Raw genomic sequence first — 15,579 nt, 5'->3', positions numbered from 1 at the left:
CTCCCGTCTCTAGTTCCAGCTCCTGCCAACCTAGCAGTTCGAAAGCAAGAAATTGCAAGTAGATAAATAGGTACCACTTCGGTGGGAAGGTAACAGCATTCCGTGCGCCTTGGTGTTTAGTCATGCCGGCCACATGACCACGGAAACGTCTTCGGACAGCGCTGGCTCTTTGGCTTTGAAATGGAGATGAGCACCGCAACCCTAGAGTCGGACTCGACTGGCTTTCGAGCAAGGGAACCTTTACCTTTAAACTTAACACAATTCTCTAGGTGAGATCCATACGCATGCCATGACTGGGAGCGAGGAGGGGTTTTGCCTGACGTGAGCTGTGGAAGGGTGGACCACATTGACCAGACTCGGCAGGGTGCTGAAAAGCTGAAAAGTAGGGGAGGCATCAGGGCACAGAAAATGGTCGGGCTGCCTGGTCTTGGAGGTGTCTGTGCGTTAACCTTTGACCTTCCCCCTTCCCCAGCCAGTCGGAGACGAGAGCCAAGCCCGGGTGGTGGAAGTCGTCGGCGAGAAACCAGGTGAGAAGCCGGGGAGAAGGTTCTTCAGCTCCCACTGGGGCAAGGGTGGCGTTGCCCCTGGCGAACGTTCCTCTGCCTTCGAGCTGCCGAACGTCTTTTCCGTTCCCGTCTTCGACCGTTGATCGCCTCCCGCTTTCCTTGTTTCAAAAACAGCTTTTGACTTCAAGGCGAAAGGACACCTGGAAATCGGGGAAAGTCTGGATATCATACGGCAAAGGTTAGTGCGATAGTTGTACTTACAGGGCGGGCCAGCCATCCTAGGACACTGGGCCTTCTGCAGGGAACCCGTTCTGGAAGCAGGTGGGGAAATTCTGCTAAGCCAGAGCGCCACCTGCTGGACGTGAGTTTAGCAGAGATAGAAAAAGGACTTGCATGCTGGTTTATTGTTTTTTCTCCGTGAGGTTCCCCCCCCCCTGACAAAACAAACATAGATTGAGGTTATCTAGGTATTCTTACACATTCTTGTTGACAAAACTCATACCTAATTACGTCTCAATGATATATATTTAAGAACATAAGAGATGCCAAATGTTGGATCAGGCCAAAGGCCCAACCAGTCCAACACTCTGTATCACACAGTGGCCAGAAATACCAGTGCCATCAGGAGGTCCACCAGTGGGGCCAGGACATTAGAAGCCCTCCCACTGTTGACCCCCCCCAGCACCAAGATGACAGAGCATCACTTGCCCCAGAGTCCCTATCTATACCTTGTGGCTAATAGCCACTGATGGACCTCTGTTCCATATGCTTATCTAATTCCCTTTTGAAGCCGTCCATGCTTGTAGCCACCACCACTTCCTGTGGCAGTGAATTCCAAGTGTTAATCACTCTTTGGGTGAAGAAGTACTTCCTCTTATCCATTCTACCCCGACCGCTCAGCAATTTCATGGAGTGCCCACGAGTTCTTGTGTTGTGAGAAAGGGAGAAAAGTACCTCTTTCTCTACCTGCTCTTTCCCATGCATAACCTTGTAAACGTCAATCATGTCACCCCTCAGTCGTCGTTTCTCCAAGCTAAAGAGCCCTAAGCGCCTTAACCTTTCCTCATAGAGAAAGTGTTCCAACCCCTTTATCATTCGAGTTGCCCTTTTCTTGTATTGTTATATACTCTTGCAAGTATATAAAAGTTATAGTTGTATGTACTTGTAAATCTTTAAGTGTCCGTATGTTTTACTTGCTGTGTTCTTCGAGCCATTTATAAAATCTTGACCGAGAATTTTCAAATACTGCCTCTGGTTGTCCTGTCAAAATTACCGTTAGTTTATCTTTCTCGGCAGTTTCCAAAATTTTGCTTAAAATTTCTTCTCTCAAGGGCATTTCTCCTCTCCTCCAATATTTAGCATATAATATTCTCGCTGTTGTTATTACAGGGTTTCTCTTCAGATCGCGTAAATTTTTAACCTTTTGCATGCTGTTTTATTGACACCCAATGCAATCTGGGGGACAAATCGAGCATCCTTCTCCATGAATGTTGCATTGGCTGAATGTTTCATGCTCTCCAGTGGTCCCAGAGACCCTCCCCTCTTGTAACGGGGGGGGGGGATATCTGCTGGAGATAAAAGCGATCTGTTGTCGAAGGCTTTCATGGCTGGAGTTAATTAGTTGTTGTGGATTGTCCAGGTTGTACGGCTGTGGTTTTGGCACTGTAGGACCTACCCCACCTTCCTGAGTAGATATAAATTACCTGCCTCCCATTTTTCTTCTCGCCTTGACACAGAGAGTACTCCGTCTTTCTGTGTCATACCTCTGAGCAGGGGTCATTTCATAGAAAAAAGAGGTGCAGGAGCTCATTAGCATGACTCAGTAGCATAACATATTTGCATATGCCACACCCCCTGACATCACCGGAAGTGTGTCAGAAGGCAACACCCACCGCTCAGGCTCCGCTGGACTGTTTTGGATCGCTAGCTATTGGGGGGGGGGGAATGTGCAGATCTGCCCTCGCAGAGGAGGGAGAGCTTGTACCTGAATAAAACTTGGCCTTAAAGGTGCCACTGGACTGTTTTGGATTGCTACCTATGGGCGGGGGGGAATGCGCTCGCAGAGGAGGGAGAGCTTGTACCTGAATAAAACTTGGTCTTAAAGGTGCCACTGGACTGTTTTGGATTGCTACCTATGGGCGGGGGGGAATGCGCTCGCAGAGGAGGGAGAGCTTGTACCTGAATAAAACTTGGTCTTAAAGGTGCCACTGGACTGTTTGGGATTGCTAGCTATTGGGGGGGGGAACGCGCAGATCTGCCCTCGCAGAGGAGGGAGAGCTTGTACCTGAATAAAACTTGGTCTTAAAGGTGCCACTGGACTGTTTTGGATTGCTAGCTATTGGGGGTGGGGGGAATGAGCAGATCTGCCCTCACAGAGGAGGGAGAGCTTGTACCTGAAGGCAGGCTGGGGGGGGGGCTCTGCAACCTATCTGGCTGCTTCTTGCTCCTCGTGGCCCGACTGAGGGCTGCTGGGAGCAGGGGCGGGGCTTGTTGCATGTGCCCGCCCCCTGGGCTCCTTACTGCCGGAGCTCTGCTCCTGTGCGCTCCCGCGGGAAATGACCCCTGTGCGTAACTCTAATAGTAACTTCAGGTGGGTAGTCGGGCTGGTCTCGAGCAGCAGAGCAAAGTTTGAGTCCAGTGGCACCCCTAAGACCAGCAAAGTCTTATTCAAGGTATAAGCTTTTGTGCGCTTGCGCACTTTCTGAAGCAAGAAGACGTGTGCGTGCACGTGAAAGTTTATACCTCGAATAAAACTTTGCTGGTCTTAGGGGTGCCACTGGACACCCACATTGTTCTAGTAGTCACTCTTCCACATTTCCAGCAGGAACCCGGTTTAGCAGGGTGCCTTTTAGAATTGTGCTCCAAGGGCAGCTATTGCTGCAGCGGCTCTTTAAAAAACCTGCACAGCCAATGAGAAGCCTTGTTTGGGGCCTGCCAGGTGTCTCGTGGGCACCATGGCTCCTGGGGGCGCCGTGTTGGGGATCCCTGCCTTCAAGCAGCGTCACTTTCGACTTGTGGCAGACCCGGCCGCCCCTGAGAATCTGGAAGGGGAGAAGTCCACCTTTCGGGCGCTTGCGTGAGACCGACATGTGGAGGAGAGAGGTTCGGGCTTAGAGAGGCTTCTGGGGGGGATGACCGAGTACGCATTGTTGAGTGACAGCAAGGACAAAGAGTCCCACCTGACGGGTCCCCCCGCCAAGCCTCTGAGTAGACCTTTTCAGACGCCCACGGGCCGTGGAGCAATCCGTCAGTGGCCATTAGCTGATTGGGAACGCCTTGGATTCCCAGAGCGTTGACGAGCCAAGATAAATATTTGATGGGCGGCTTTTGATTCCCGAGCCCTTTCCCCGAGGCGTCTTTCCAGCATCGGGCTGCTTCCTCTGCCGTTCCGCCAAGGCCTCGGTGAAAGCAGCCGTTTTCAGAAGTGCCGCTCATTGCCTCCTTGCATATGTCAAGGAACAGTGGGTCCAGGTTTCCTGGAAGGCCTCCTACCAGCCGGGGCAGTCATAAGAACATAAGAGACGCCAATGTTGGATCAGGCCAAAGGCCCATCCAGTCCAACACTCTATCACACAGTGGCCAGAAATACCAGGTGCCCTCAGGAGGTCCACCAGTGGGGCCAGGACACCAGAAGCCCTCTCACCGTTCCCCCCCCCAAGCACCCAGAATACAGAGCATCCCTTGCCCCAGACTGAGAGTTCCTATCTATACCTTGTGGCTCATAGCCACTGATGGACCTCTGCTCCATAGAAGAACATAAGAGATGCCAATGTTGGATCAGGCCAAAGGCCCATCCAGTCCAACACTCTGTGTCACACAGTGGCCAGAAATACCAGGTGCCACCAGGAGGTCCACCAGTGGGGCCAGGACATTAGAAGCCCTCCCACTGTTGACCCCCCCAAGCACCAAGAAGACAGAGCATCCCTTGCCCCAGAGTCCCTATCTATACCTTGTGGCTAATAGCCACTGATGGACCTCTGCTCCATATGCTTATCTAATTCCCTCTTGAAGCCGTCCATGCTTGTAGCCGCCACCACTTCCTGTGGCAGTGAATTCCAAGTGTTAATCACTCTTCGGGAGAAGAAGGACTTCCTTTTATCCGTTCTAACCCAACCGCTCAGCAATTTCATGGAGTGCCCATGGGTTCTTGTACTGTGAGAAAGGGACAAAAGTACTTCTTTCTCTACCTGCTCTATCATAATCTTCTTTCTCTACCTGCTCTATCATAATCTTATAAACCTCAGTCATGTCACCCCTCAGTCGTCGTTTCTCCAAGCTAAAGAGCCCTAAGCGCCTTAACCTTTCCTCATAGGAAACCAGTTCACGGAAACCAAGACTGGGAGCTTTGCCAGCCGTGGAAACAGGAAGTGCTGGTGTCCCTCATGGGGTCCTCAAGAGAGGCCAACGATGCCAGCAAGGCCCTTCTCCTGCTCTGTTGTGATATGGCTCTCCAGCTGATGCTGCAGTCCACGGGCTGATACCTAAGGACGTAGGAAGAGCCATCTAGTCCAGCATCCTGTCTCACAGAGGGGCCAGCCAGTTCCCCTGGAGGGCCAGCAGCAGGGCAGAGAGGCTGAGGCCTTCCCCTGAGAAGGACATCAGAAGAGCCCTGCTGGATCAGACCAGTGAGGGTCCATCCAGTCCAGCATCCCGTCTCACACAGGGGCCAGCCAGTTCCTCTGGTGGGCCAACAACAGGGCAGAGAGGCCCAGGCCTTCCCCTGACAGGAACATAAGAAGAGCCCTGCTGGATCAGACCAGTGAGGGTCCATCTAGTCCAGCCTCCTGTCTCACATAGCGGCCGACTGGTTCCCCTGGAGGGCCAACAACATGGCAGAGAGGCCGATGGTTCGATCCCCGGCATCTCCAGTTAAAAGGACCAGGCAGGTGGTGATGGGAAAGACCTGGAGAGTCATGAAGTGGGGCTGTGGCTCAATGGTAGAGCGTCTGCTTGGCAGGCAGAAGGTCCCAGGTTCAATCCCCGGCATCTCCAGCTAAAAGAATTCAGTGCTGGGTGATGTGAAAGACCTCCGCCTGAGACCCTGGAGAGCGGCTGCCAGTCTGAGTCGACAGTAGTGCACTTGGTGGGCCAAGGGTCTGATTCAGTAGAAGGTGTTCACCCTGCTCCATATGCATCATGAGGTTCCTCAGTGGTTCCAGCAGAGTAGGAATGGCTGCCCACCCTTCGAGGTAGGCCGTGTTTCTCTCCCCCATATTCAGTTCAGTTTTTACTCCTCTCAAAGGCTCGGGCAAGCCACAGTTGAAAACAGACAGCACTCCTAATAGCGACAGACAACATGGTGATGTCCTGGCTACTGAATATGAGTCCAGAGGGGAAGATTTTCTGCACATGTTTATGTTATGGGGATTTGAAGGCTCAAGAGCCAGTTTGGTGTAGTGGTTAGGAGCGCGGACTCTCATCCGGGAGAACCCAGTTTGATTCCCCACTCCTCCACTTGCAGCTGCTTGGGTCAGTCACAAGTTCTTTCAGAACTATTCTCTCAAGGTCAGTTCTCAAGAGAGCTCTCTCGGCCCCACCTACCTCACAGGGTGTCTGTTGTGGGGAGGGGAAGGGAAAGCAGTTTGTAAGCCGCTCTGAGACTCCTTTGGGTAGCGAAGGGCGAGGTATAATTCCAATCTCTTCTTCTTCTAGTGAAGTTTGTGGCTGAGATGGATTTGAACATAGGTCAGCTATGATGTTGCATTCGTTGTGTCAAAGGTTGCCACTTCAGAGGGGCCGTGGCTCAGTGGCAGAGCATCTGCTCGTCAAGCAGAAGGTCCCAGGTTCGATCCCTGCCATCTCCAGTTAAAGGGATCAGGTAGTCAGTGATGTGAAGGACCTCCGCCTGAGACCCTGGAGAGCCATGAAGAGGAGCTGTGGCTCAGTGGTAGAACATCTTCTTAGCGTGCAGAAGGTCCCAGGTTCAATCCCCGGCATCTCCAGTTGAAAAAACCAGGCAGGAAGTGATGTGAAAGACCTCTGCCTGAGACCCTGGAGAGCCATGAAGTGGGGCTGTAGCTCAGTGGTAGAGTGTCTGCCTGGCATGCAGAAGGTCCCAGGTTCAATCCCCAGCATCTCCAGTTAAAAGGGACCAGTCAGTAGGTTATGGGAAAGACCTCTGCTTGAGACCCTGGAGAGTCATGGAGTGGGGCTGTAGCTCAGTGGAAGAGCCTCTGCTTGGCATGCAGAAGGTCCCTGGTTCAATCCCCGGCATCTCCAGTCAAAAGGATCAGGCAACAGTTGATGGGAAATACCTCCGTCTGAGACCCTGGAGAGCCATGAAGTGGGGCTGTAGCTCAGTGGCAGAGCCTCTGCTTGGCATGCAGAAGGTCCCAGGTTCAATCCCCGGCATCTCTGGTCAAAAGGACCAGGCAGGAGGTGATGGGAAAGACCTCCGCCTGAGACCCTGGAGAGCCATGAAGTGGGGCTGTAGCTCAGTGGCAGAGCCTCTGCTTGGCATGCAGAAGGTCCCAGGTTCAATCCCCGGCATCTCCAGTCAAAAGGACCAAGCAGGAGATGATGGGAAAGACCTCTGCCTGAGACCCTGGAGAGCCATGAAGTGGGGCTGTAGCTCAGTGGCAGAGCCTCTGCTTGGCATGCAGAAGGTCCCAGGTTCAATCCCCGGCATCTCCAGTCAAAAGGACCAGGCAGGAGGTGACGTGAAAGACCTCCGCCTGAGACTCTGGAGAGCTGTAAAGAGGGGCTGTGGCTCAATCGAAGAGCCTCTGCTTGGCATGCAGAAGGTCCCAGGTTCAATCCCCAGCATCTCCAGTCAAAAGGACCAGGCAGGAGGTGACGTGAAAGACCTCCGCCTGAGACCCTGGAGAGCCGATGCCAGTCTGAGCAGACAATACTGACTTTGATGGACCAAGGGTCAGATTCAGTAGAAGGCAGGTTCATGTGTAAGCCAAACTCTGACTTTTCCCGCAGCTGGAAGGAACAAAAAGGCCTTGCGTTCCTGGCTTGTCCGTGCGAATGAGGCAAGCTACGTGTTTGCAAAGGCATTTTCCCACATCGTCGAGAGGTCTTGATTTTTCTCTCTCTCCCCCCCCCCTCTGCTTTTCGCAGGCGCCTGTCCCACATCTCAGGCTACCGGTCGTACTATCTCCGGGGCGCGGGGGCCCTCCTCCAGCAGGCCTTGGTGCAGTTCACTCTCAGCAAGCTGGTGAAAAAGGTACCACGAACGTGGGTTTAACTGGCAAACTGCAGAGTGCGTCCTCGGAACCCCGGTTTTGCGCTGTTGCTGAAGGAGGCTTGCTGGGTCACAGGGTGGCTCATCTGATCCGGCGCTCCCTGCAAGAGTCCCGGTGGCCAGCTGGTATTGGTTGGTCCACCCGGAATTGGCTGCCCATCCGCTGCCCTTCCCAGTATTGGGTCTCTAGAAACCAGGAATCCAGGCTCTTCCCCTCATCAGAACACCGGAAGAGCCCTGCTGGATCAGACCAGTGAGGGTCCATCTAGACCAGCATCCTGTCTCTCACACAGTGGCCAACCAGTTACTCTGAAGGGCCAACAACAGGGCAGAGAGGCCGAGGCCTTCCCCTGATAAGAACATCAGAGGAGCCCAGCTGGATCAGACCAGTGAGGGCCCATCTAGACCAGCATCCTGTCTCTCACACAGTGGCCAACCAGTTACTCTGGAGGGCCAACCACAGGGCAGAGAGGCCAAGGCCTTCATAAGAATATCAGAAGAGCCCTGCTGGGTCAGACCAGTGAAGGTCCATCTAGTCCAGCATCCCGTCCCACACTCTGGCCGACCAGTTCCTCTGGAGGGCCAACAACAGGGCAGAGAGGTCGAGGCCTTCATAACAACCTCAGAAGAGCCCTGCTGGGTCAGACCAATGGTCCATCTAGTCCAGCATCCTGTCTCACACTCTGGCCAGTCAGTTCCCCTGGAGGGCCAACAAATAGACCTTCTGCTGATGATGCCTCCTGGCTCTGGGATTCAGAGGTTGACTGCCTCTGAATGTGGAAGTTCCAATTAGTCACCATTATGCCCGTGGCCAGGACATTTTTATTGGGGGGGAGGAACCAACGCTCTCTCTAAGCTGTGGAGTCTTGTGAGCAAAAATTCTACTTTGTGAGCTCCTGGCATTAAAGTTGTGAGTGAGCGATTTGGCCACTGCATCCATCAGTTTGTTCTGGAGCCCTCCTTTCCTGAGCTAAGGCAAAAATGTGTGAGCCAGAGGCTAAAAAACACACTAACTCAGCTTAGAGGGAACACTGGGGAGGATGTTGGGGGCACTTCACTGCCTATGTCACTGGCGGTGTGGGGCAGCTCGAGGCCGGCACTTTAAAGAGACTGGGATCCTCCCAGGAAGGGCTTGGGGTTATCCATGGGGGGCACTGCCTCCAAAATCTCCCCCACCCCCGGCTACGGGCATGGTCACTGATAGATCTGTCTTCCATGAATCTGTCTAATCTCTTTATGCCTATTGCCATCCCTCTCCCTAGCTAGGTCACTGGTTTGCTGACCGAATTTCCTCTTAAGGGGGGTTGGGGGAGGGGGGGTTGAGAAGCACCCTTTTGGACTTCTCTGGCGGCTGCATGTCAGAGGGCGCGTCTCACTCAGCCGGCACGGCTCTTACGCCTCCCCCTCTTCCCACAGGGCTTCATTCCGATGGTGGTCCCCGACCTACTCAAAGGAGCCGTCTTTGTAAGTCTTGTCTTCATTTCCCGTGCTTCGAAAACCTCCTTGCAAGCTCGCCCTTTACAGCGGTGGTGGCCGAATGAGTTTTAGACAAGGGTTGCGCGTTGGACGGTGCATCCTGGAGCCCGTGTGATCCCTTCTGTGTCCGTGGAGCCAGAGGACAGACGGCAGAGCCACACAGCTCTACCTCCGTGCCGGTCGGGCCTCTCCCCTTCTGTCCACTGTCCTTCCCCCGCTGCCCGTGTGTTGCGCAAATAGATCCCCAAGTCAAAATGAGGAGGAATGTTCATTGATTATTTAATGGCAGTTAAACTGTTGAAAAGGGTGAGGCCCAACCAGCCTATCAGAAATCGACCGATCTCTGAGCAATGTCAGGAAGAATGGGAGATTTTATAGCCCAAGTGACATCGGATGACAGAGGTAAAAAGAGAACAGCCAGAAATCATAACTGGTCACAAAATGTCAGAGCATCATCTGCGTAGCCGTTTTTTCATTGGTCAGTTACAGGAAAAGGTGTGCCTACGCAGGTTGGTGCAGTGGTTAAGTGCGCGGACTCTAATCTGGGAGAACCGTGTTGGATTCCCCACTCCTCCACTTGCACCTGGCTGGATGACCTTGGGCAAGCCATAGTTCTGGCACAGCTGTTCTTGAAAAAGAGCAGTTTCTGTCAGAGCTCTCTCAGCCCCACCTACCTCACAAGGGTGTCTGTTGTGGGGAGGGGAAGGGAAAGGAGTTTGTCAGCCGCTCTGAGACACCTTCAGGTAGTGAAGGGCGGGGTATAAATCCAATCTCTTCTTTTTCTTCTTCTATCTTGAATGTTTATTTAACCTAATCTTATTAATATTACTCAAGGATTCTTCATACCCAAACAGAAGGTGTTGTTTTCTGATATGAAATTAAAGCTCTTGTTGACCCAGACACTGCAGTTTTTTTTACCCCAATCAACTAGAGCCATGGATTCTGTACTCCAGGCAAATACATCAATTGAAAAACCCATCTTCTGCTGTACTAGCAATACTGCACTCAAAATCTGTTAGAAACACCAGACAGCTAGATAGCGATTTCATCCAAACAACTTAAAGGGGTGTGGGGGGTGTTCCTTCATCAGCGAAAAAGACACTCTAACCTATAAAAGAGAGGCCTTACCACTTAATAGGCTTTTATTAAGTCCTAATAAAATCTCCATAAAACCAGAAAAAATATAAGTATATGAACTGAATGAAAAAAACCCACATTATGCTACATGTGTCCCGGGGAGATAGATTCAGGCGGGTTGGCCGTGTTGGTCCGAAGCAGCAGAACGAAGGCCAGTGGCACCTTTAAGACCAACAAAGTTTTATTCTGGGCATAAGCTTTCATGCGCGCACACTTCCTCAGATACATCGAAATGGAAATGACCAGTCCCTACATATAGGTGGAGGGTGAGCAGCAAATTACCATACAGCATAATTAAGGCGTTTAACAGATCCGAGGACCAAACAGGAATAACAAGCTTAGTTGATATGCTGACCATTTGTTTGGGTTTAATTTGGGGGGGGGTGACATAGTGAAGGAAATAAATACGTCAAAATTGGAGACTGATGGGCAGATGTATCCTTAATTGTGGAATGCTGAGAGCAGTTAACTGAGACCCTGCCATTACGCTCCTTCCATTTCCTCTCAAACATGGAGGCGACCTTGACAGGGTCTAATTACTCTCAGCATCCCGCAGTTAAGGATACATCAATCTCCAATTCCAACATTTTCGTCTTCTTGCTATATTTTCCCCCAGGAGTCGAACCCAAACTGACGATAGCCGCATAAACTAAGCTTGCTACTCTTTTAATCGGTTAAAAACATCTTCATTGTTCTGTGAGCTGATTTCCTGCCCACCCCCTCTCTATATATGACTGTCATCTCTGTTCCCATTTCACTGTATCTGAGGAAGTGTGCCTGCACACGAAAGCTTTATATTTTAAAGGTAGGGACTGGATGAGATCGGGCTAAGCAGGGCCGACCCTGGCAAGTGCTTGGAAGGGCGACCTCAAAGGAATACCAGGGCCAGGACGCAGAGGCAGGCAAATATCAAGCCACCTCTCTGAAATGCCCTATTCCCACTAGGGGTCGCCAGAAGTCACCATGACTTCCAGGCATGCAGGTACGTGCACACACACACACACAAATACCAAAAGAAAAGAAATCGACCGCTTCTCCCGTCTACCCATTGAACCTCTCCAGCCAGCTTAACAAACCTCGCTGTTGGCATCCCGTCCCAGGGTGGTTCACTAATCGCACCGGAACAGGGTTCGAGTGCCACCAATAACTACAGTCCCCTAAAGGTGCAGACCACCGCTCCCTCTAAGCGGTGGAGTCTTGCGAGCAAAAATTCTACTTTGTGAGCGACGGGCATTGAAGCTGTGAGCGAGCGATTCGACTGCTGCATAAATTAGTTTGCCCTGGAGCCATCCCTTCCTGAGCTAAGGCAAAAATGTGTGAGCCGGAGGCTGAAAACCTGTGAGCTAGCTCACACTAGCTTAGGTTAATAATAATAATAATAATAATAATACTTTCCATTTATTAATCGCTTTCCCCAGTGGGCTCAAAGCGATGTACAGTTACTCCATATATAGACAAGGGCCTAACAATGTTCGTAGGGGATAGGGAAGACAACATATATTCACTTTAATTGCACGCGCTGTCACTGCCCGGTGTAGACGTCTTCTGGCTTGGCTCCGTCATTTTCCCACACGGCTGCTTGCTGGCCAGGCCTCAGGACCCTTATGTCAATCGCCACACTGCCACCGCCTGGCCGGAACATCCATTGCAGGCGTTCTTTTTGTAGCCGGGAAGCTGTTTCGCCTTTACAAGCCTTGACCAGGACCGTCCGACCGTCAGCTAACGCCCTCCCACAGGGAGGTTGGCGTGCCCACCCTCTCTAAGGAGTGGTTCCCATTTTATCTACTCGCCGAAGCTTTCGAATCGCTGGGTGAACGATGAGCTGGGGACAACAGGCTGGCTGCTCACACCAGCGCGGGGCTTGAACCAACACAGTTCAGATGTTAAGACAGTGGGATATACCCACTGTGAACACTGCTGCAGACCGTGTCTCCCACGCTTGATGTCTGTACCCTCTGTTTGTGCATGTACTAATATGGGTGTCCTTCTGCTCCCAGGAAGGTTGCGGCATGCTTCCTGATGCCAGCTCCTCTGCGGTGTACAACATAGACCCTTCTCGCTTCGAAGACCTGAGTCTGGCGGGCACCTCTGAGGTTGGAATTGCAGGTAGGGTGGAAGAGGGTGGTGGTCTTGGCAGTGCGCACGGGAGGGAGTCTTGAAGGAGGCAATGCTCCCGCTAAGCCGGGGAGTCCTGTGAGCAAATATTCTACTTGGTGAGCTCCTGGGATTCAAGTTGTGAGCGAGCCATTTGGCTACTGCACAAATTAGTTTGCCCTGGAGCCCTCTGTCCTGAGCGAAGACCGAAATGTGTGAGCTGGAGGCTAAGAAACTGTGAGCTAGCTCACACCCACTCAGCTTAGAGGGACCCTGATCTAGATTTCTTGCATTCCTAAATCGCAACTTGAGAGGGGGAACATCTAGAGCAGGGATCCCCAGCCTTTTTGAGCCTGAGGGCCCATTTGGAATTCTGGCACAGCATGGTGGGGGCCGCCACAAAATGGCTGCCGAAGGAGGTGGGGCCAGCCACAAAATGGCTGCCATGGAAGGCGGAGCCAGCCATAAAATGATTCCCACAGTCACACTTCAGTCACACGGTTGCCAAACCAACATTTTTAAAAAAAACTGCACAGCCAGTCAAATCTCCAATAGCCAATCAGAAGCCTTGCCGGGCAAAAGCCGTACCTGGCCACACCCACTTCCTAAAAAACACTTGGCAGGTTCCAGAAAAGGTGTCGGCAGGTGCCATGGCACCCACAGGCACCGTGTTGGGGACCGCTGATGTACAGGCTTCACCAAAGAAGTGGCCTTCAGTTCAATCCCCGGCATCTCCAGTTAAAAGGACCAGGCAGGAGGGGTTGGGAAAGACCTCCACCTGAGACCCTGGAGAGTCCCTGGCATCTCCAGTTAAAAGGGACCAGGCAGGAGGAGATGGGAAAGACCTCTGCCTGAGACCCTGGAGAGCTGTAAAGAGGAGCTGTGGCTCAGTGGCAGAGCATCTGCCTTGCATGCAGAAGGTCCCAGGTTCAGTCCCTGGCATCTCCAGTTAAAAGGGACCAAGCAGGAGGTGATGTGAAAGACCTCCGCCTGAGACCCTGGAGAGCTGCTTCTAACCGGAGTAGGCAATACTAACTTGGATGAACTGATGGTCTGATTCTGTATAAGGCAGCTTCATGTGTTTATTGGGGAGGGACTCTGGCTCAGTGGCAGAGCACCTGCTTGGCACGCAGAAGGTCCCTGGTTCAATCCCCGGCATCTTCAGTTGAAAGGGACCCGACAGGAGGTGATGTGAAAGACCTCTGCCTGAGACCCTGTAGTGTTGCTGCCAGTCTGAGTAGGCAGTACTGACCATGATAGACCAAAGGTCTGATTCAGTATAAGACAGCTTCATGTATGTTCATGTTTGGGGAGGGTTCATGGCTCGCTTGTAGAACATCTGCTTGGCAGGCAGAAGGTCCCAGGTTCAGTCCCCGGCATCTCCAATTAAAAGGACCAGGCAGGAGGTGATGGGAAAAACCTCCGCCTGAGACCTTGGAGAGCCACTGCCAGTCTGAGTAGACAATAACTGACCCTGATCAACCGATGGTCTGTCACAGTATAAGGCAGCTTCATATGTGTGTCCCTGTTCTTCACATAAATACCTTTTCTCTGCTCTGTCCCGACCAGGTTACTTCATGGATCATGCCGTAAATCTAGAAGACATGCCGGTCAGGTAAAGATGTTTCTCTTCCTCTTGGAAGGACGTTCCGAGCTACTCTGCCCGTTCTCAACATTTTGACCATAATAGAACTTTGGCTGCAGAATATCTAGATGCTCAAGGGGTCCAGTGTTGAGTTGGGTGCCCAGGAAATTTCCACGAGAATGAAATTTAGCATTTGTTTGGCACTTTCCAAATGTCCAGAGCGCTTCAGGAATGTTGTTTTCCGGTGCCTTGTCAGCCCAGCCGAGCGCTTGGCCTCTCTCCCTTTCTCTCCAAGAGGAACTGTGGGGCTTGACTGTAGGCTGGGCTAATATTCCGCACAGAGACGAGCCAGATTCTGTGGTGTGAGGCTGGCATAATGTCAGACTTGGAATTCTAGCTCGAACAAGGGAAGAAGAAGAAGAGAAGAAGAAGAAGAGGAGGAGGAGGAGAAGAAGAGGGAAGAAGGAGAAGAAGAGGGAAGAAGAAGAAGAAGAGGAAAGAAGAAGAAGAAGAAGAAGAGGAGGAGGAGGAGGAGGAGACGACGACGACGACGACGACGACTGGATTTATACCTCGCCCTTCACTTGGAGTCTCAGAGCAGCTTACAAACTCCTTTCCCTTCCCCTCCCCAAAACAGACAACCTGTGAGGTAAAGGAAGAAGAAGAGGAGATTGGATTTATACCCCACCCTTCACTACCCAAAGGTGTCTCAGAGCGGCTTACAAACTCCTTTCCCTTCCCCTCCCCACAACAGACACCCTGTGAGGTAAAGGAAGAAGAAGAGGAGATTGGATTTATACCCCACCCTTCACTACCCAAAGGTGTCTCAGAGCGGCTTACAAACTCCTTTCCCTTCCCCTCCCCACAACAGACACCCTGTGAGGTAAAGGAAGAAGAAGAGGAGATTGGATTTATACCCCACCCTTCACTACCCAAAGGTGTCTCAGAGCGGCTTACAAACTCCTTTCCCTTCCCCTCCCCACAACAGACACCCTGTGAGGTAAATTCCCTTCCCCTCCCCACAACAGACACCCTGCGAGGTGGGTGGGGCTGAGAGAACTCTGACACAAACTGCTCTTTCAGGAACAGCTGTGCCAGAGCTTGTAACTGACCCAAGGTCACATCAGCAGGTGCAAGTGGAGGAGTGGGGAATCAAACCCGGTTCTCCCAGATTAGAGTCCGCACACTTAACCACTACACCAAACTGGGTACTGTTAGCAAGCCGCCATAGTCCAGACTGATATGGTGTCCGATGCTCCCTCTAAGCTGTCGAGTCTTGTGAGCAAAAATACTACTTTGTGAGCTACTGGCGTTAAAGTTGTGAGCGAGCCATTTGGCTACTGCATCAATTCCTTTGCTCTGGAGCCCTCCTTCCTGAGCTGAGACAGAAATGTGTAAGCCGGAGGCTAAGAAATCGTGAGCTGGCTCACACTCACTCAGCTTACAGGGTAGATCAAGGGAGAGGTAGCCATGTTGGTCCAAAGCCGTGTGCCTGCACACGAAAGCTCGCACCTTGAATAAAACTTTGTTGGTCTTAAAGGTGCCGCTGGCCTCCAAGTTTGTTGTTCAGCTTACAGGGAACACTGATC

General features: G+C 51.9%; 1 protein-coding gene and 2 non-coding genes across 3 annotated transcripts in view; all 3 read left to right on the top strand.

Annotated features, from left to right (window-relative positions):
* The window catches only part of SARS2 (seryl-tRNA synthetase 2, mitochondrial), a 39,057-nt gene that overhangs the window by 7,300 nt on the left and 16,178 nt on the right, over positions 1–15,579 (top strand). The window contains exons 5-10 of the mRNA XM_015425015.1: positions 473–527; positions 681–744; positions 7,575–7,680; positions 9,115–9,162; positions 12,309–12,417; positions 13,975–14,015. Of these exons, the coding sequence (XP_015280501.1) occupies positions 473–527; positions 681–744; positions 7,575–7,680; positions 9,115–9,162; positions 12,309–12,417; positions 13,975–14,015 (423 nt within the window). The remainder of the gene's footprint in view (positions 1–472; positions 528–680; positions 745–7,574; positions 7,681–9,114; positions 9,163–12,308; positions 12,418–13,974; positions 14,016–15,579) is intronic.
* Positions 6,239–6,310, top strand: TRNAD-GUC. Its single transcript has one exon. It is a non-coding gene; the product is annotated as a tRNA-Asp (tRNA).
* TRNAA-UGC lies at positions 13,282–13,353 on the top strand. The gene has a single exon. It is a non-coding gene; the product is annotated as a tRNA-Ala (tRNA).

Source organism: Gekko japonicus, unplaced genomic scaffold (genome assembly GCF_001447785.1).
Source record: "Gekko japonicus isolate JY-2015 unplaced genomic scaffold, Gekko_japonicus_V1.1 scaffold2296, whole genome shotgun sequence".
NCBI lineage: Eukaryota > Metazoa > Chordata > Lepidosauria > Squamata > Gekkonidae > Gekko > Gekko japonicus.
This window is presented reverse-complemented; position numbering and strand designations above follow the sequence as displayed.